We start from the raw sequence: 22,461 nt of genomic DNA on the forward strand, positions 1-22,461 counted from the left end.
CCCTGTTATCGTTTCCTGCACGAATCCTTTATCTAGTGGCCTTTATCGGACACCTCTCTCTCTCTTACACAGAACAAAAATCAAGAACACGCATGTTTTTGGCGGAGTGTGAGGTGGGGCGAACTGCAGCTCTGGTCACCAGACGAGGCATCTCCCTCCGCAGATGTCTGAGAAGAAAATCCCTGCAGAGAACCTCAACCCCAGGCCCCCCATGCACAACTCCACATGTTTGGAGAAAGGAAAAGTTCAAAACCACATCAAACATACTCTGCGACCACGGCGTATAAATGTTCCAAACAAACAAAATCAGCGTGTAACGTGTACTTCAGTTTGCTGACAGATATTTAAAAAATTAACATCAGAATGAATGGCAAACACCAACACCACCACAAGACCTTTAACCCCAGAGAAAAATAACTCACAATCAAAGCCGCCTTGGCCTCGAATTAGCGCACAGCATCCTTGAAACGAGAGGCCAAGATAAAACAAACCGCCAAAATGGAGAGAACGGTGCAGAGGGTCGGAGGCAGAGCTAAGAAAATGAGGGCTTTCCGTAAAGCACTGAAAAAGAGGAACTCTACATTTATATTTGAAAGATTCTATTACACTGCAGGGCAAGTCACTTCAGATACAATTTAATAAAAGCAAAATTTTAAGAAGGAGTGACTGACATCTCTTTGACCCCTGGTTTGCACCAACCATCACCCTAGGTGCTGGCCATCATGACAAGGTGTGCGGGTTCGTACCCTGAGGTCTAGGGGACTCCCAGCTACTCCTCTCCCCAGCCTGACCGAGGTACTGGTTCTTTCTTTCGAAGCCCTCGTTTGCTCATACGGTTGTAGAGTCGATTGTCAGATGAGCTAATGCTTAACTCATTATATACGTAATTTCACAGGCAGAACATACGTATATGAACATATATTTTGTCTGGGACATAGTACTTTCTCGATAGACATCACCTACTATTACTTACATGCCTTATTTTCTTTCATGTCCTTATTAACTCCAAAGATAGATATTATCTACTACTTACACCTGACGAAACTAAGGTTCAGAAATAACACAATTATGGCTATTATGAACAACAGACTTAACTTGATAAATTTCTTAGGCACTAGGTTAATCTAGTTCAAATCCCACTTTCACCGTTAGGATTTGCAGTGAATAGGAAAGAAGTTTGAGTCGGGCCACGTTCACCCAGATCTGATTGATCCTGCGGACCTGCAGGAAGCAACCAGGAACCAGCGGCTGCCGGTCCCATCCCTGCCTGTAGGGAGAATCTGGAATCACTCTGAGGGGCGAACGATTTCATAGAACACACTTTCTTCCTTGTTTGGTAATCAGGAAGAGAAAAAAAGAAACAGCTTGGCATGACATGTAGCGACTACAAAAGCCATTTTCGGATGGAACTCTTGTCAGATACCTGAATTTTCTGATTTTCAGAGCCCAAATATCTATAGGCCTATATTTATATTGAGAACTCCACTGGATAGCCCTGATCATATGAATGTTTCTGATTTTTCTTTTCATTATCAATGAAGAACTTTTTGTTGTAGTTGTAATTTTTTTCTAGGGCTTAGTGTGGGGAGGCTTCAAGGGGGCAAAACTCTTATGAACGCAGGGGCCCTGGATGTGGGCAAACGCGTATGAACGCAGGGGCCCTGGACGTGGGCTAACGCGTATGAACGCAGGGGCCCTGGACGTGGGCTAACGCGTATGAACGCAGGGGCCCTGGATGTGGGCAAACGCGTATGAACGCAGGGGCCCTGGATGTGGGCAAACGCGTATGAACGCAGGGACCCTGGATGTGGGTGACAAGAGGTACAGACACGGAGAAACCCGGAAGTCCCTACCTTCTTAATTTTGTTCATATCGCTATTTTTTCAGATAATAATGTCATCCAGAAACACAGCATGTTCCTTTTTGTAAGTCAGTCTTATTATCACACACAATGCACAAGTTGAAAACCAAAATGCAAACTGGACTTCAGCCAGTAATCTGGCCACGATCCGCACACAAGAAAGTTATTTCAAACCAAGAGGCAAGTCTCGAGTGGTAGGACCTCCTACCTTACCAGGCTGGCCGCTTCTCACCCTAGCCGGGCCCCATGCTCCTGAAATACGTTCTTTGAGGAAAATAGGACCAACTCTATCCAATATTGCTGTATTAAAGATAATTCCAATGAATTTACGATATTCACATTAGGTGTTTCTGGGATGTTATCATCTAAAACACTCATAATTGCAACACTCGAGTAATTTGTTACCAAATCCTTAAATAAATCTACAAGCACCTAACTTTGAGTATAATATAACATGCGATATTAAAGCCTTAGGCCTGTTTTTTAAAAATCACCTATTTCCTTCGTTGCCCTTATACTTGTGAACATAAGAGAAACATCCCCACATCCACAGGAGGCTGGAGAGTGTTTCCTGACACCTGCTTCTCACTGAGGCTAGGCCGCCCTGGCAGGACGCTCCTGGGAGGGCCCTCTCGGGGGGTAGCCTTCGAGGCCGGTGGCATCCGCTATCTGGACAACTGTGTAAGAGACTTTGCCTGTTTTTGCTGTTTCTATCAGTTCTTTCGTAGCAGCAGTCGGATTCTGGAGCTAGTGTCCCTCGTTGTGGTGAACGACAACCCCAGGCAACTTTACCCGCTGCGCATGACAGGTCACGTCTCTGATGGGTTTCTTTCAGGAGCGAACATGCTTCTTTGCCAGAAACCCCCAGAGAATGTCTCCTCGCGTCTCCTTCAGGGTTTTGAACCACCCATGACAGCATGGGGCTGGGATCAAGCTCCCTGCTGCACTTAGGGGTGGAAAGGGCTCCCTGAGCAGTTGGGTGCTTGCACAGGAGCTGGAATGGGGTACAAACTGGGCCCCTCACCAAAGGGGGAAGCAGGATGGGTACTGGGGACAAATGACCATGTCCCACGCCACGAAAGTTAATCTGAGGACAGGTCCTCTCCTGGCCCTCCGGCTGGCCTCTGGCCAACACAGATGTTCTGGAATGTTCCGAGCAGAGATGGCCCTTACCCCTGCTTCTCGGCTTACTTCCTAGAGTACATGCAACCTGGAAACAAAAACGCTCTTTTTATATTTATATGGAAAATACCCAGGCCTGAGATTTTGCTCAGCTGCAAAGCCCAGGAGAAAGCCAGCACGTAGGGAAGATGAGTAATTAATCTCTTTGATCCAAGGGCGGCACCGTGACAACCAGCCCTCGTCCTGCCCACTTTTAGTCCATCGGGATTTGCACTATGTATACAAAGTGTGTATATAAAACTCAAAAGTAAACTCAGTCCTGGATTTAGGATTAAAAAAAAAAAAGGCTGCCCTATGTCAGAAGCTGGCTGGAGCCTGGAGCGTGGCACTGCAGACAGAGTTAGCAGTCTGTAGGCTTTGAAGTGAAAGGTTTTCCCCCTCTTTTACTAGCCATGAAAAGAACTTTAAAAGAAAAGCATCGGAGTGGGTGAGGAGTATTTTTCCATGGCGAACGATGTAACGCCCTCGGGTATAATCCTCTATTTAGAAAGCCGGGGCCTTACAGCTGACACCACACCACCTGCCGGCCCTCACAGACCCACTGCTCAGAGGAACAGGGCCCTGGTGGACATTTAGAGATGCTGTCTTCTCCTGGAACCCCCAGCACTGGCTTGAACATTGTCATGGGGTCATATTTTAGGTGTTGTGAGCAGGGGCTCTCTAACTTTAAATGGAAGAATAGTCAGAAGACTTATCAAAATTCAGAGGCTGGGGCTCCAGGTGCAGGGATTCTGACTGTGTGTGTGTGTGTGAGTGTGTGTGTCTGTGTGTGTTTCAAGTACATTTTTTTTTTTTGGTGGGGAAGCAGGCTGTCATTTTAAGAATCAGCCCAGGTGATTCAGAGGTAGGTGGTCAGTGGACCCTACTAAGAAACTTCACATCAAGAACCTGTAAAATGTTAAAAATAAAACAAACAACAACAACAAAACAAAATCAGAAAGAACCTATAAAATGTTGAAATTCTTTAGCCAAAAGAAATGGGAGTTTAAGTCCCAATATTCCTATTTACAAAGTCTCAAGAAAATAATTAATCACTGCAAGATAAAGAAGAACAGACATGTCTTACTATTCCCACAGGTACTCCTATTATATCTCCACCATAGTCCTCTGAGGTAATTAGGTCGGGTAACAGTATTCTGACTTTGCTGATAAGGAAATTAAAGCAGGTTAAGTGATTACCACAGGCTCCAAAGCTAGTTGGGGCAAGTCTCTTGACTTTTAAACAAAGGTCAAATAAGACACACCCTCAGAGACCCCCAGAGTAAGCCTTGAGAAATACATGAAGAAAATAAAAGCCCATTTCCTGATCCAGGTGTAGATCAAGTTTTCGTACCTCTCTAATTCAAAACCCGACTTCAGCAGGCAACTCTGCGCTAAAGAACGTTGATAGTTTTCCACCCACCGGCCTTGGCTATGGGGACCCATCATGGAGAAGCTTACATAACCCATGGTGATGATACTGGCAGAAAGGAAAACACACGGTGCCGTATGGAAAAACCTCATCACATATTTTTCCCCAGCTGAGGGCTGTGGCATCACCCAGGACAGACACAACCAGAGTTTCTAAGTTTCTAATTCACTTTAGGTGAATTCACTGTGGGCCTAGGAAAATGGAAAAACAGGGTGCCCCCTGAAGGTCCCACAAGCGCTGACTGTTCTCAGGAGAGGAAGGATACAGAGGACTCTTTTATTTTATTTTTTAAATTAATTAATTAATTTGTCTTTATTTTTGGCTGTGTTGGGTCTTCGTTGCTGCCCGTGGGCTTCTCATTGCGGTGGCTTCTCTTGTTGTGGAGCACGGGCTCTAGGCATGCGGGCTTCAGTAGTTGTGGCTCGCGGGCTCAGTACTCGTGGCTCACGGGATCTAGCGCTCAGGCTCAGTAGTTGTGGTGCACGCGCTTAGTTGCTCCGTGGCGTGTGGGATCTTCCCGGACCAGGGCTCGAACCCATGTCCCCTGCATTGGCAGGTGGATTCTTAACCACTGTACCACCAGGGAAGCCCCAGAGGACTCCTGATTTGAGAAATTTCCACTGAGACTTTGTGACTCACTGGTTGGCTTTCACGGACCACACTGTGAGGTGCTTCAGGGAAGATGAAGATGCTTTGACGGTGGAAAATCCCCCCCACACTACAGCCCTCCCTCCCTTTGCACTCAGGGCAAAACCTGCCTTTTCCTCATGAGAAAAACTCCACATATCGTGGACGAGACAAAGAAACAGTCAATCGAATTGGTTTAGGAAACCCCAGCAGAAACGATGTATCTTTTCAACAGTTTAGGATGCTACAAAGAGACAGAACATTTTGTGTGAGGTCTATCTCCGGCTCCTAAGTGAGAAATGCCGTTTGCCACCAGACACTAGTTTAATTCCACAGCTCAAAAGAACCATGTTCCTTTGCCAAAACCCTACTGCTTCATGAACGACAAGAAAATGGTTTATAAAAGTCACTAGAAACATTCTTATAATAATAACAACACTAAGTTTTTAAAAGCAGCCTTTTTCCAGAATACCATCACTCCTACGCATACACCAACCGTCGTCGTCAGCTTGGGCTGCTGAAACAGAATACCACAAAGTGGGTGGCTTTATCAACAGCAGAAATTTATTTCTCCCCGTTTTGGAGGCTGGATGTCTGAGATCAGGGTGCCAGCCTGCCTGGGTTCTGGTGAAGACCCTCTTCTGGGTTGCAGACGTGTAAACTTCTTGCATCTTTTTTTTTTTCCTGCTGTTTCTGTCAAGCGTTTTTTAAAACTTGAAGCCTAGCCGCATTACAATACTGTGTTAGTTTCAGGTGTACAGCAAAGTGATTCAGTTACATGTATGCGTGGGTACATATATTTTCAGATTCTTGTATCTTCACACTGCAGAGAACGAGTGAACTGGCTCTCGGGCCTCTTCTCCTCAGATCACTAATCCCTCCCAAAGGCCCTACCTCCATGTTGGAGGCTGAGGTCAGGGCTTCTCAACATGAAGTCGAGGGGAACACAGGCATTTAGTCCACAGCACCAGCCTGGAACGAAAGGGATGTACGTGGCTCGGCCATATTTTCAACTTCCCCCAAAGGAGCTGCCTCCTGCCACTGACGGCCCCTCTTTCTTTATGACAGTACATCACCCCTCTGGAGACAGCAGAAAGCCTGTCTGAGACTTCAGGCTTGTTTAGCTACTCTCCACCCAAGTGATTCTTCATAAGCGTTTAAAAAAAAAAAAAAAAAAAAAGACTTCCCTACCACTTTTCAGAGAATGATGGCGGCAGACACCAGGTGAAGGAGCATTAAAGTTGGCCTTGACATTGTTTTCTGACACCCTGTCTCCACTGAGAGCTCCATCCTGGAGCAAGATGAGAGAAAAGAAAGAGCTCTTTCAACACAGACAGCGGATTACCCACCCGGCCGCCCCGGAATGCGAAAATTACAGTCATATCTCCTTCCATGTCTAACGAAAACCTCGGTCTCAGCCAGCGATGGCTGATTTCAAAACGACATCATCGGCCTCATGGAAACAGACCAACCAACCAAAACGTTGAAACGACGTGGTTTATGTTAAAAAAAAATTTTTTATACCCAAGTGAAATGTGATTTAATATTACAGTTTCTTTGCTTTTGGATGGTAGGAACAGCTCATTCGGTTTTTTCGGGAAGTCCCCAGCTATGGAAATTTCACCATTTATGCTGAGCCTTCAAACCACAAGGCATGCAACCCGGACACTGAAAACGTGGCGTGTCAGTGACTACATGGTAAATGGTCCCTCCACACTTCAAAAGTCAACCTCCTGATGGGCTGGTGACCATCTGAATGTCTGAACTGGAGTCCCTGGTGCCGGCGTACACAGAGGGGTCACTAGAGCATCCCTCCGTGGAGGGCACTGGGAGGGGCTGTCAAAGGAGTGGGCTTTGTCGCCAGTCACCTGTCAGCTGACTCCAGCCTATCAGCTGTCACTCTTCTCTAATTTCGGAAACTGTCCACAGCAGTCGGTGCCTTTCATTGTCCTGCACCACAAAATCCCCCAAATGAAATATTCATCGGGCCACATCCATCCTTCACCAAAAGGAAAGACCATGAAGCAGGTATTCTAGGCACCAAACCTTACCAAGTGATCATGACTGTGGATACCTTTCTTGCTTTAAAACAGAACCGATTCAAGTGAACCAAGTATCTTTGCTGGGAAATGCTTGTTTTGCCACAAAACAATCTTCTTGATTCATTCAGTGCTCTGTAATTTCCTCCATCGCTTGTATTTGGAAAGGAATTGAAAAGTGTGTTATGTGTTTGTCCTCGTGCCTTAGAGAAGGCAACGATGCATTTGGGGACACACAAGCCACCCCTGTAGGACACATCTGTCTGCTCAGCACCCACACTCAGAGGAGGTCCCAGACACCCTGGGGTACATCGGCGGATTCACCAAGTAAAAAAGGCAAGCAGCCCACCCAGTATGGCCTCACGTGGAACAGCTGCTGGGCATGTATCTAGACTTGGGGAGGCCCAGAGTTTGGGCTCATTTCTGCAGAGTAAGTGAGGCAAAGATGGTGGCCTGATGTACCATGCACAGGCCTGCCCCTAAACTGTGTAGTCCTGGGGCAGGAACCAGCAGAAGCCCCCAACCCACAGTCCTTCTCTTCCCACGCTTGGTTCTGACTCACGGTACAAGCGTCCTCATGCAAACGTGGGTGGGTGTCCCAGAGCAATCCTCCAGTGGACCCAGCACACATCACCCCCCTACAAAGTAAGCTGTCCTTGGGCCCAAGGGTGCGCTCCGGGCCTGGATCCGGGGAGAGGACCAGGCAGGCCTGGCGAGTAGGCTTCTGGCCATTTGGAAGACTCGGGGTCCTGGGAACCCGGGGAATGCACTAGAGTCGGGACGCTGCCCTCGCCCCACGACCGCCTGCCCTGTGAAAAGGGACACGCCCAGCCAGGGACCGCCAGCGCAGAGATCTCCAAAGGAGTTCCAATGTAAAGAAAAAAGAAAATGCAACGTCTTCATAAACGTTCTGTGTCCCTTACTACCAATCACACATTCTTTTGTAAACCCTGAAAAATTTCCCTGTAAAACAAAATTTACAGCTTCATTTGTAAACTGAGGGCATTTGAAACCCAGGGCTTTCAAGGTCCTCTTCAGACCCGATCCTGTGGGATCCTAAGACCCAGGGTGTCAGTGGTGATGGCTCCATCTCAAACACTGGACAAAGATAATATAAAAGACGAAAAAAATAAAATCTAAAGGATTTTAGATTTTAGCGTAAAGGTCTTCAATCTCAGCCTCTCCAGTTAAGAGATGAACAGTGAGATATTCTGCTTAATTAATGATCTGGTTGTAGAGTGGTTAGATCTATCCTTCACAGGTGACTAATTATCACCTAATCAAAGTATAATAACACCCAACATCGAAACTACAATCAGCATAATCATGGGGTTATGAATGACCCAAAACATCTCCTGTTTCCCAAGTCCGTGAACTGTACACATGAGACCTGTAATTAACACGCAATTCATTAAGGAAATGGGGACACGGTAGGTCATTAAGTCCACAGTTGACGTAACAGTTATAATTTCCAAGGCTGTTTCTGTGGCCTGGACAACCTCTTCCAGGAGCTTTGATTTGGTTTGTTTCCCATCTGATACCTTTTGACGGAAGCTGGCAACACCAACCTGTCCAGAGACACGGAAAGCCCACAGTTAATAGCACTCACCTGCCCTTTCATATCTGGAGCGATGGGAATGGTGGGCCAGATGGTTGAGTAGATGCCAAAAAACACCAACCAGATGAGCATGCTTCCCCAGACGGCCAGGTGACTGAACTACAGGAGAAAACAGACACTCAGGCAGGGTTCTCTGCTGAGCCAGTAGCCACCTGCACCAGCCGCGGCAGCAGCCCTGGGTCCACGCCACCTTTCTTTATGGAAAGATTTCTACTAGACACCGGTTGAGAGTTTAAGTGACTAGTGGCCCCAAACTATCCTGAAGAGGAAAGTGCTTTTTCCACCACAGCTGACCATCCTGTAGACCCATCCTACAGTGCCACCAGGCTCCTTTCTGTCCCTCGCCAGTGTTCACTCCACTTTGGAGTGGAATAAATAAGGTATCATTGCTCTGGTAAGAGGGCGTGGGACAGACAAAATGAACAAGATGGGTTTATTTATTATTTTGAGACTGTGACTGTTCATTTTCCAAAGAACTTTTAAAAAATGTGGAATGGATATATCCCTTAGCGATAACACTCTAAGCATCTACTGAGTTGCGAATTTCTTCTCCTCTGTCCTCTTGCTAGGTCGATCCTTGACTTCTTTTCAGCCACACTCCATGATCTAATCCAGGATGAGCCTCTGCCAGCTGCTTAAAAAATCTGACCACTGCTCGCCACCTCCTCACGTCCCAGGCTAAGCCACTAGCCCCTCTCACCTGGATTCATTGCCTCTGTCTCTCAACGAATTCTCTGCTTCCACATTCACCTCCCACCCCACCCCCAATTAATGAGCACAGAATCAGAAGCCTATTTAAACAGCAGAGACGAACGTGAAACATTGGCCATAATCCTCAAGAGTTAGAAATAACCAAAATGTCCAAAACTGGGGACTGATTCAATAAGGGATGGGATATTGATAAAACTCAATACTCTTTAATCATGAACTATGACCTTGTAGAAGTACATCTATATATATATATATTTTAAATTTATTTATTTTTGGCTGCGTTGGGTCTTTGTTCCTGCATGCAGGCTTTCTCTAGTTGCGGCGAGCAGAGGCTACTCTTCATTGTGGTGCGGTGGCTTCTCTTGTTGTGGAGCACGGGCTCTAGGCGTGTGGGCTTCAGTAGTTATGGCGCACGGCCTCAGTAGTTGTGGCGCATGGGCTTAGTTGCTCCGCAGCATGTGGGATCCTCCCAGACTAGGGATCGAACCTATGTTCCCTGCACTGGCAGGCAGATTCTTAACCACTGCGCCAAAAGGGAAGCCCAGGCTCTGTGTTTTGTAATACGTTGTCTTATTAAAAATATACACAGAGAACAAAGTCTGGAAGGTTGTACAGGAAATATTAACAGTAACTATATCTTGGTGGTAAAATTATGGAAATTAAAAATTCCTCTTTCTGTCCTCCTGTATTTTCTTTGTGTGTGTGATTTTTTTTTTTTTAATACAATGCACATATACATTGGAAATGAGCTGACTGTTAACAGCTTAGAAATGTATTAAGTGCTCAGCAAACGAATCATCAGGGAACTCCGGATGGCAAATGTGCCCTGATAAAGATCAAACCACAATTTTTACACGCAAAATTTAAAATAAGGCAGCTAGATATTGTTTACTGTTTTCCTGGGGCTTAAAAAGATACTACACCATAAAAAATATCTATAGTGGATAGAGAAATAATTCTAGAGAAAACTTACTTTTGTCCAAGCTGTAGTCTCCAAACCGGCTTTCAGGCAAACAGTAACGACGACATACTGTGAAAGAAAGAGGAATTTGGGAAATGCGTTATCCTCACTGATTTTCACTTCTCAGAAGAAATCCCAAATCCTCCCCAGAGGCAGTTTCTCCGTGGCGTCTGGACTTTGAAAGTGCTATCTTGGTAGCTAATTCTCTGGGGGTCAGTTTTAGGAAAATTACAGGCAGGTTCTTATAAGAAAAGCCCTCATTTTAGTGATTGACTTCTCACAAGTAATAGTTACTTTGCCCTTTTCTTAGCTTGGAAGATTTGGGAGAAATCGCCTTCCCTTGGTGTTGGTTTTATTTTTCTTCCCCCCACACCCAAGTACATGTGAAACGGTCATCTGAAGAATGGGGGCATCTGCTGATCACCCGTCCAGAAATCTTAACTCTGCATAATCTTCACTCAAATACGAGGTAAGCATTTCACAAGCACTCTGAGCTCTACGTGTTGCCAAATCTTGGCTCCCTGTACACCGATGGCGAACAGAAATACGGAGACAGAGTAGGAAATAGAAAAGAGTAGCTTCATTCCTTTTGCCAGGCAAGATAAGGAATCTCTAATATATAGTTTAAAGATGTGAAATAAGTCATAATGACAAAGGCTTTATATAGAGGGAGAGGTGAAACCCACACATGCCATCTAAGAAAGATTCAATAAACAGGTAAACTTACCGTATAAACGATATTTCCAACAAATAAATAGTCTGTGGCATGACCATTGGCCAGCACAGTATCTGAAAAACAAAGAGGTTACAATTACCCTTCAGAGCAGAGCACTGCAACCTATTTTATTCAGAATGTAAAAACAGCACTTTAGAGACATTGATCAAAATGTAAGGGGATTTCGAAAATTGCATTGTCTGCGATTCTAATGCCTCCTTTTTCTAACTCTGCATTTTTTCACCTTATATTTTTGCCAAGTGAAGCAAACAAACAAAACCAGGTTTCCAACAAACCGAACAACCAAACCCTTGATCTGTGTGGAAATTTACATTTTCGTACAGATTCAAATCTCCCTTTTGTCAGTTAGAAAAAGGAACAGTATAAAAACATATGAATCTATCTTTGTGGGTGCCAGTATTAGACCTTTTCCACGTGTTCATTTACTAGTCGCCTTTAATTTTTGCTAAATTGGAATTATAGGCCAACAGCAGAAGATAGCTACATGATACAAAATGAGTTCATGATTACTGAACTCAGAGAATTGAAAAGAATATTCACCACTTGTGTTCTCTGTCAACTTCTGCGTGAACTTCTGGAGTCTATAAACGGGTGAATGCAGACAACCCAGTGAGAGATGCCGAGACGATACAACTAGGATTCCGAAGTTTTAATTTTATAGCTTTCCAATTTTTTCTTCGTAAGGATGACTATGACAGCGTACGTTACAATCACTAAGGCAGAACTCTAAGAGAATTGTCTAGTTTGGGTCCGCTAGCCTGCTGTGAAAAGTCTGGTCTGTACCCTGAGGAGTCAAAGCCTGTTTTAAGATCAGAAATAGTTTCTTTGGGCGACACTGCCGATCCCCTTTTATTCTCTTTTATGCTCATCTGTGGCCTACAGGCCAAGTGTATAGGGATTTTTCTGTTCAAATTTCCAACCCAGTAGCTGTTGTACACACATATTTGGGCTCACCAATTTACCCAACTGTTTGTTGAAGAATCTGATTCTTATTAAAGAATCAAGATCCTTTTAGTTTCGCAAACACCCTAAGGATCAAGTACCGTCACAGGGAAAATCTGGTAATGGTGGGACCCTGCATCCAGCCACAGGGCAGGCCCTTTCTGCTAATTCTAGATAAGTAAATTTGTGGATAAGGACAGATGAACCCACAAAGTGACATCACGGGCTGCGTTAGGTACTGGCCTAAACCCAGGGATTGCTCCTGGGGACCGTGACAGTCATCCTAGGGCGGCCACTGACTTCAAAACGATTAATCTCAAAGCCTAGGGGAGACATGGTGAAGGGAGAATCAGAACTCAGGCAGGACTTCATTAAAAAGGAAGGAAGGAAAACAATGATCAGAAAAGTAAAGAAGAGGTTACGTTAAGCTCGAGAAGGCCACAAGTTGATGTATTAGCAAACAGCTATTCAAAACTTGTAAGGGTTTGCATTTTAGTAACTGGCCCTAAGATTGCTTTAATAATAAAGACGACACTTTTAAAGAAAAGCCTCAATAAAGAAACACTTGAGATTAGACCAGAGACCATTGCTTTGATTCTAACAGAGATGATAGCTGTGAAAGGGGTAACATTAGTCTTTTATTTACAGGACAAATATTTATTTAAAGCCTACTTTAAAGCGGGAAGTGGAGAGACAAGATCCCTGTCTCCGTGGAGCTCCCAGTACAGTGAGGGAGACAAGACAAAAACACACAAAGACGTAGAAGGTATGGAATAGAGACAGACGGGGCTGCTACTTTAGACAGGGAGTCCCGCAAAAATCTCTTTGAGGAGGTAACATCTGAGCAGATCGCAATAGTTCAAGGGAGTGAGTTAAGTGAACATCTGGGCTAGAGCGTTCCAGGCAGAGGACTGGCCAACAGTCTGAATACAGACAGCAACGATGAGCTCAAAGACCAGCACAAAGGCCAGTCTGGCTGCAGACTCTGGGGAGAGCGCCCAGACAGTAAGAAGGGGCCAATTAACGTAGGTCATAGTGGGGAGCTTGAATTTCTCTGTTAACTACGACAGGAAACCAGAGAGTAAAATGGTATGAGTTACGTTCTTGAGGGAATAGTCCAGCTTTTATGGGAGAACAGATCCTGGACGACCAAGAACAGAATAATAACAGATGCCATTCCAGTTTGGAAATGATTGGAGCAATCCATCCAGGAGGATGATACTGGTGGCATGCAGAGTTGGGTCCAATATGGTAGCCTCGAGCTGCTGTTTACATTTAAATTAATTAAAATACAATAAAAAAATTCAGTTCCGGCTAGGGATTGGGGAGGAGGGGGGAATGAGGCATTACTGCAGCAAGTGTACAGCGTTTCAATTTAGGGTGATGAAAAGATTTTGGAATAGATTATTGGTGAGGGCTGAAAACATTCCGAATGTAATGCCTCTGAATTGTAGACATAAAATGGACCATAGAACGAAAACCAAAAAGCTCGAGGATAAAACATAGGATTAAATCTTTATGGCCTTAGATTTGGAAATCGTTTCTTAGCTTTGGCACCAAAAGCGCCATGACAAAAGAAACAAGTAGGTCAATTAGACTTCATCAAAATTGGAAACTTTTGTGCTTCAAAGGACACCATCCTGAGAGTGAAAAGACAAACCTCCGGAATGGAGAAAATATTTGCAAATATTTATCTGATCAGGAACCTGTATCCGGAATACAAAAACAACTCTTACAGCTCAACGGTAAAAAGACAACACAATTTAAGAGTGGGAAAAGGCTCTGCACAGAAACTTTTCCAAAGAAGAGGTACCGACGTCCAAGTACACGAAGGGATGCTCAACGTCATTAGACACCAAGGAAATTCAAAACCAAAAACCACGAGATATCATTTCACACCTACCAGGGTGGCTATGATAAAAAAGATAGATAGTAACAAGAGGTGGCAGAGGATGCGGTGAAATTAGGACCCTCAGACACTGCTGGTGGGAAAGTAAAATGCTGCAGCCATTGTGTAAAACTGTCAGGCAGTTCCTCAAAAGGTTATGCCTAGGGACTTCCCTGGTGGCCCAGTGGTTAAGAATCTGCCTGCCAATGCAGGGGACACGGGTTCGATCCCTGGTCCAGGAAGATCCCACATGCTGCTAAGCAATTAAGCCTGTGCACCACAACTACTGAGCCTACGCTCTAGAGCTCGTGTGCCACAACTACTGAGCCTTTGAGCCACAACTACTGAGCCCACATGCCACAACTACTGAAGTCTGCACCACAACTACTGAGCCTGTGCTCTAGAACCCGTGAGCCACAACTACTGAGCCCACGTGCCACAACTACTGAAGCCTGCACCACAACTACTGAGCCTGTGCTCTAGAGCCCGTGAGCCACAACTACTGAGCCCGCGAGCCACAACTACTGAAGCCCACGTGCCTAGAGCCCGTGCTCCGCAACAAGAGAAGACACCACAATGAGAGGCCCGCACACCGCAACGAAGAGTAGCCCCCGCTCGCCGCAACTAGAGAAAGCCCGTGCACAGCAACAAACACCCAATGCAGCCATAAATAAGTAAATAAATAAATAAAATTAAAAAGCAAACAAACAACGTTATGCCTAGTTACCATATGACCCAACAATTCCACTTCTAGGTACACACCCAAGAGAGATAAAATCACGAATGAAACACACAAAAACTCACACATGAATGTTGATAGAGGCATCATTCACAGCAGTCAGAAGTCCATCAACGGAGGAAACGTGGACTATACATACAGGGGTGTATTACTGAGCCATTAAGAGGAATAAAGTACCGGTACGTGCAACGACATGGGTGAACCTTGAAAAATCTTACGCTAAGTGAAAGACGCCAGTCACAAAAGGCCATGTATCATATGACTCTACCAGTGTGAAATGTCCACAACAGGCAAATCTATAGAGACAGCAAGTAGATTAGTGGTTGCAGGAGCTGAGGGTGTTTGGGTGGGAATGGAGAGTGGGTGCTGATAGATATGGAGTTTCTTTTGGGGGTGATGAAAATGCTTGGACACTGATTAAGGTGATAGCTGCAAAACCACGTGAATACATTAAAAACCATAGAACTGTACAATTTAAATGGGTGTGAGGCAGGCAAGACAGGGCGGGGCCCAAGGACAGCCTCTTCATGTATAGGCATTAGACAAAAAGCAAAGCCACTTCCTTGTTCTGCACTTAATGAGGCCATGACTCATAGAGGAACAGCATCTAAAACAGAAACTTTGTAGCATCTGAGCGAGAAACTCCGCAGCATGGAAACCGTGGAGCGCGCGCCACCGCCAGGTAGGAAACAGATAGGCTTTGGGGTGACCTGCTGCAGTTGGTTTCATGCTGACCCTTTGAGATAAACTATAATACTATCAGGATGAAGAGCCCTCACTGGATGAGAGACTGCACAGCCCACGCAGCCCCCTCATTCTTGTGGTCGAGAGGAGGTCCCGGCCAGACACATGCACAGAAGGGGTCTCAAGTCGTCCTCTGGTAACCCTGGCCGCATTGTAATATCCTTATAAAATCATTAGCATTGTGGTTTTGACCCCCGCCCCCCAAATCAGGTGAATTGTATGGTATGTAAATTATATAGCAATAAAGCTGTTATTAAAAACATTCAGTTCCTCAGTCACACATAACCACGTTTCAGATGCTCAGTCGGTAGCCACGTGGCTTGCGGCGACTGTCCCGGAGAGCACGGATGCAGGACATCTCCACCATCACACAAGTTCTGGTGGACACTGCAGGCCAGTGCGTATGTTGGAAGCAGAAGGAAGTGACAACTTTTGGCACGTATTCTGAACAGAGAGATGACAGCATTTGTTTTTGATCTGGGTGGGGGTGAGAAAGAATGGGAAGAATCAACAGACATTTTGAGGTTTGGGGTCTGAGTAACGAGGTGAACCGTGGTATCATTCACTAGGTCATATTAACGCGGGAACGCTGATGAAAAGCGTGGCCCATGAAAACTCGGTACCATGCGATCGATGTCTGAAATTTACTACAGGAAGAAGAGACAGCAGTGAAGCACGTGCTATTAGGAAGAGAGACAAAAGGATATTTGGAAAAATGAGGTGGAGAGAAGGAGTTGGGTTAGTAGAAAAAGCTCCCAGTAATGAGGGTTAGAAGACCTTGTTCAGCCCCACTCTCTTGTTCCAGCTTTGCCATGATTTCGTATTTTAACATTTTAGGTTCTGGGTCTCAGCGTCCACACCTACAAAATGGGGGTGGTTCTATCAGATACAGACAATGATGACTGAATTATCACCAAGGTTCTTTTAGGTAGAAAATGCTAAGATTCTAAGGTCCATGTTCTTAGCTGCTAAGTCAGGGGTTCAGTGGTAGAAACCTGAGAGCTTCAGAGCTTCGTCCTGTCCATTTTAGCTCAGGATGGAGTTCCTAACCTCAGTCTCATCCTATGTGTTCATGAATGAAGAAAAGACCCTTTCATTGAGAAAAGCAGTGATCTGAGGGCCCTGAAGTTCTGCCTACACGAAGCCCTGACAGAGTCTAGAGAAAACTCTGGTCAGATGAAAGAGTTAGAAGGGCTAGGAGACTAAGCTGAAAACCAAGGTTTACAATTATGGCTTGACAACTTGTGAATTTCCTTTTGATAGTAATATTTCAAATGCTGGTTGATTCATGTACTAAAAGAAATTAAATATACAAAGCATTTGTCTAAATATGGAGGGCTTAGAATGTGTTTCATATTTTAAGGATATAGAAATAGTGAACAAAAAACTGTTAGACATTGTTAATTCTACATGGAAAATAGATAACATATGTTACTAAGTATAAGACAGGCTCTGTTCTAAGCACTTTACCTACGTGAGTAAGTACTTCTTTAATGCTCTAACAATGCTATGAAATGGTATTATGGCCTGCATATTTCAGATGAGGCAACTGGGGCAGCAAAGAGAAGCTAAATGACATGCAAGGTCACACGCTTAGTGAGAAACTGTAAGCTTTGTAATACAAGATTGTTTTCATTAACTGAGTTAGAAAAATGGACCCCAAAGAAGAAAAGAAGACAACTTCAAGGGGAAAAATAGACTAAGAACTCTTTTGAAATACCAACACCTAACAGGGAGGAACTTTCTAGCAGAGAAATAGGTGGAAAGAAAATGAGATTCACACGGCAGAGATTCTGTACAACCCAGGGCACAAGTGCGGGAAGCAGCAGTAGCCCCTTGAGATCTGGCCTTTTAGTTTGAGTTCATTAGTCCGGAGCTGCTCATCTCAGCACTGCTGACATTTTTCTAGGTAATTCTTAGTTGCGGGGCTGGGGGGCGGCACCGTCCTGTGATTACAGAGTGTCTGGCAGCACCCCTGGCCTCTCCCCACTAGATGCCAGTTGTGACAACCAAAAACGCCTCCAGACCATGCCAGTGTCTCCTGGGGGAAAAATTCCCCAGATTGAGAATCACAGCATTAGAGGAAAGAAAACAGAGGAGCTGGAATAAGTAGAGAGAACATACCCCAAAGTAAGAGTGGCTAATGAGGGGCTTCCCTGGTGGCGCAGTGGTTAAGAACCCGCCTGCCGATGCAGGGGACACAGGCTCGAGCCCTGGTCCGGGAAGATCCCACATGCCGCGGAGCAACGAAGCCCACACGCCACAACTACTGAGCTTGCGCTCTAGAGCCCGCAAACCACAACTACTGAGCCCGTGTGCCACAACTACTGAGCCTGTGCTCTAGAGCCTGCAAGCCACAACTACTGAGCCCGTGTGCCACAACTACTGAAGCCCATGCGTCTAGAGCCGGTGCTCCGCAACAAGAGAAGCCACCGCAATGAGAAGCCCGCGCACCGCAACGAAGAGTAGCCCCCGCTCGCCACAACTATAGAAAGCCCGCGTGCAGCAACAAGGACCCTATGCAGACAAAAATAAATAAATGAATAAATTTATTTAAAAAAAAAAAGAGTGACTAACGAAGGGAACCCCCTCCTCTGTGGTCAGGCCGAGGGGGAGAGTGTGGTGGGACCTCACAATTCACACCATCAGCAGAGAAACAGGGTGAGGCCTTGGTACAAGGGGATGTGACTGCCATCGCTTGATGGCCTTTCAAGTGGGTAAACCCTGTGATTACCTCTGGGACTGAGAGCTCACTGGTGAAGAGAACATCTCCATGGAGACACTTAAGACCACGGACCACCATGCTGGCAATTCGGCGTGAACAGAAGGAACAGACAGTGAAACCCAGGGACATCTTCCAACCGCAGCTTCTAGAATTTTATAATGCATGAACTTCTACCTTGCCATGACAGTAAAGTGCTACTGGCATTACATAATATGTCTGCACTTGAACCAATCGGGATGCACCTCAGATAACTTTTAGTGAAGCAGGATCACCCTACTGTTTCAGCTCATCATTTTGGAAGGATAACTCAACACTGCATTTTAGCTTTCTGCTTAGGAAAGAGCATCTCCTATCCCAATCGAAACTAATACCACCTGGGAATAATTTATTCCTTGGAGGAGAAACTCCCAAACTAACTTGAGATTCTGGGACACGTCAAGAGCTTCGGAAAAGATAGCATCCACTAAACAAGTCACAAGTCATTGCTTTGCCCACCCTGTTGGGGAAATTCCCACGGAATACAGTCTTCTCTTAAAGGTTATACTTCAACTGTTTTAGAGGCAAATACCTGCGGGCATCATTCCTTGTTAAGATTTGCCAATAACCTCCTCCTGAAGAAAAGATCTGAAGTCCTAAACAATCATTGGCAGAGGAACGCATTAGTAAGATACAGCTTTGCTGATAATTCCAGGCTGGAAAAGCCCGTTTGGACTGTCGACTTTATTCCTGAAGCACGTTGCTGACAAATTACTTCTTCCCACTTTGTTTAATCTTAACAGTACTGTTAGGATTCCACCACTCCACTCAGGAAAACAACTTTCCTGTGGTTTAGCCGCTTTCATTTTAGTTGGATATTTAAAATCTCAAGTGATTTTTTTTTTTTGATAGGAGAAAAAGAACCCCCAAGCCAAGATGAGAAATTGGGTCCCCAAGCCAGCCTTCAGAACAACACTTATCCACCATCTATGTAAACGATAGGAAGATTACTGCAGACAAAGCAGCATGGGGTGGTACAGAGGGATGTTTGGGAGGAAGGGGGCAGAGAGGGGGAAAGGACAGTTCAGGCACAAAAGGACGCACGGCCCGCCTAGACGCACGGAGGTGGACTCCTGCCCTGCTGGAGTAGAACCTTGAGATGCACGGGGCGGGGCGGGGTGTGGGATAGGAGCGCTACAGTGGCCAGAATGGTGAGGTCAGCACGGGCCAGACCACACCAGGTTCTAAAAAAGGTCCCTGTAAAAGAGATCCACCAAACGTGCAGGTGGAGACAGGTGATCTCACCAGACCTTTGTTAACCAGCAGGATGCTGAGTATTTCCCAACGGAAACCTCGCGCTAGCGCACGAAGGCTCAGCAGAGCTAGGGCAGAGGGAAGGAGAATCCGGCTGCCCGTTGCGTCGGCACCGCCGGCGTTTCACTGAACCGTGTGAGATCAGCCAGGCCTTGGCAGGCGGAGGATCACATCCACCCACGTGAGAGCTGAAACGTTGCCGGACCAAAAGTCCAGGGAAGGAGTTCCACAGAGTAAAGAACCTGAACGAGCGAGAAGGTTTCCCAACTGCTTTGTCGGATAAAGGACTGAGTCACATTTAGAATGACCAGCTGTGGCCACGTGTGGTGTAAAACCTAATACAAGGATGGTGCCGACCCTATACATCGAAAGTATTATTACAAAATACCAGAGCTAGAAGCCGCATCCTGAGAGCCAGTCATTCTCTTAGAAGCCGATACAATGCCTTGGCTTCAGGACCCTCAGACCCAGCCTGTTCGTCCAGACTTACATTATTTGCAAAATCTGGTTGGATCCAGGGACTGACATGATGTAGGTTTAGCCAAATGAGGTTTAGAAACGCAGACACTAAAACAGACTGTTGTGAACAGTGGGGACAAACCCACACGAACCCTCGCGTGAGTAGTGATGACCCCAAACGCTGCATGCAAAAAGCTCTCTGAAAATATCTGTTGGAAAACCCACGGTTTGTAACAAAAGTATGTCTCGTTTTCTAAACAGAATGATAAAGGAACTTACCTCAGATGCTTCCAGAGGGCTAGGCTGATGACATCTTATAAGGATGCCATTTCAATTAAATGCTCATTAAACACATTACATCATGGCCCAGCTAAACCACAAAAACGTATTCAGAAAGGGCTCTGACAAAAAGCAAAATCTGAAACTAAGTTATAGCATAGTGCTGTGCAGCCAGAGAGGACAGGGTTTAATAATCAGGAAAACAGATGGGGTGAACGTATGTGTGTGTTTTTAGTGCAGTAAAAATCGTGGGGTGCCTGGATTCCAAATCACAGGTAGGGCTTCCCTGGTGGCGCAGTGGTTAAGAATCCGCCTGCCAAGGCAGGGGCCAGGGGTTTGAGCCCTGGGCCGGGAAGATCCCACATGCTGCGGAGCAAGTAAGCCCGTGCGCCACAACTACTGAGCCCGTGCGCCACAACTACCGAAGCCCGTGCGCCTAGAGCCCGTGCTCCGCAACAAGAGAAGCCACCGCAATGAGAAGCCCGCGCACCGCAACGAAGAGTAGCCCCCGCTCGCGGCAACCAGAGGAAAGCCCACGTGCAGCAACAAAGACCCAACACAGCCAAAAATTTAAAAAATTTAAAAAAATAAAAAACTTTATGTTAAAAAAAAAAAAATCACAGGTATCTCACTCACATAGGACTCCGTCAGGAGAATTAGGGGAGGTGGCACCATTCCCTCCACGTCAGGACACCTGCCAAGAATCCTGGCTGCAGAGCAGATACCAAGTTCCTCCTGTTTCCCTTCTCCCACCCTTTTTGCTTCTAGAAGCTTCAGCAGCACTAGTTCAGAGCAGGCCTGATTCCAGCATATTAATCCGGCTCTCCATTCCCCCCGTCTCACCCTTGGGGCCTCTTCAGACTCCAGAGGCTCAGAGGAGGTATGATGCCAACCAGCTACTATTAGATGAATATCAAGAGTGAAAACGTCTTCCAAGTTTCAAGTAGCTAATTTCCAAATAAGCTTAGGATTAATCCCGCTCCAATGTCTGTACTGTCTGTACTACAACTGAAACAATTCTTTCTGCTTCCAACACTATGTATTCACAAAGAGAAACGTTATTTTTTCCTTTCTTGGTAAAGAGCGGTATAAGCTATTGGAAAGAGTTTCTAAAAGGTAGAGTTTATACAAGTGTTAGTGATTATAATTACATTCATAACCAGCACTGGGTTAAGTTCCTGGTTATATAAGCCTTTTGCTGGATTTTCTCCTCTTTACTGACATTTCTGCTGGATAAAGTTAAGGGTATGAAACTCAGATTTCAATCTCTTTTTTCACTCTCGTTTACTAAAAATAGACTTGAAAAAGGAAGTAAAAATGATGGAAAGTGCACTCGATCGCCTGCCAATGTCAAACAGCCACCTCGTAGGCACGGACTCTTTTTTTTATTCCCGGGAGCATAGTCTAACGACATTCCGCGTTTCTTCGTACCTAGGTGGGGCCCCAGGACTAGCTCTTGCCAATCAGACGTGAGCAGAAGTGATGGATCGCTTCCTGCCAGAGGAGGTTGAGAGCAAGCAGTCCTTCTCCTGCTCTCTCCCATCCCCACGCGAAGGCTGAGGGTGAACTCAGGGGCCCCGCACAGATGGAGCGCCACTGTATTGAGAATAACTCGGGCTTGTTTCAATCAGGTGTCGAGAGACACACAGACGTGGACGTGACGATCGTGAAGGAAGGAGTTTATACTCACGGATCCTAGAAACAGGATGCATGGGGTGTCAGGCAGGGCCAAGGGAAAGCACCAGGGTCAGTCCGGAGGCAGGAGGGGAGAGCACGGCCCAGAGCCTCTAGTGGGGTTTTCACGGGACAAAATGGACTAAAGCAGGGTAGGTACACTGTTTAAGCTCAGGATTGGACAGTGTGAACTATTTCAACAGTCTCTGGGTTTTAGGTCGATCCCTAGTTATGTGGTACCTGGCCTGGGGGTGATTTAGGGCAGGGGATATTGGCCTGGGATGAGAGAGTGAGGTACAGAGATGGCTGGGGGTGTGGGAGCCGGAATGGTTGGCTGGGAAGCAAAGGCGTGCTTGTGGGACAGTTGTTTGCTCTCCCTAGGAATTAGCCAACCCTGGGAGCAGAGTCTCTCCAGGATCATGGGCCCAACTATCAGGGCATCACAAATGCAGAAAATAAGAACATATAGTCAACACACCCACGTACAATGCACTTCTCCGTTTGATCGGTACACGAGGCAGAAATAAGCCTTTACCGGACTACAGCCCTGATATTTGGGGGCTGCTTGTTGTAGC

At 45.8% G+C, this 22,461-nt stretch overlaps 1 protein-coding gene across 3 annotated transcripts in view; it reads right to left on the bottom strand.

Moving 5' to 3' along the window:
• ATP8A2 (ATPase phospholipid transporting 8A2) overlaps positions 1 to 22,461 on the bottom strand; it is a 531,116-nt gene that overhangs the window by 122,000 nt on the left and 386,655 nt on the right. For all 3 annotated transcript variants that reach the window (XM_033409347.2, XM_049700910.1, XM_033409346.2), the window contains 3 exons: positions 11,138 to 11,199; positions 10,423 to 10,479; positions 8,730 to 8,837 (listed from right to left, as the gene is read on the bottom strand). In XM_033409347.2, coding sequence (XP_033265238.1) covers positions 8,730 to 8,837; positions 10,423 to 10,479; positions 11,138 to 11,199 — 227 coding nt within the window. The remainder of the gene's footprint in view (positions 1 to 8,729; positions 8,838 to 10,422; positions 10,480 to 11,137; positions 11,200 to 22,461) is intronic.

Source organism: Orcinus orca, chromosome 18 (assembly GCF_937001465.1).
Source record: "Orcinus orca chromosome 18, mOrcOrc1.1, whole genome shotgun sequence".
Taxonomy (NCBI): domain Eukaryota; kingdom Metazoa; phylum Chordata; class Mammalia; order Artiodactyla; family Delphinidae; genus Orcinus; species Orcinus orca.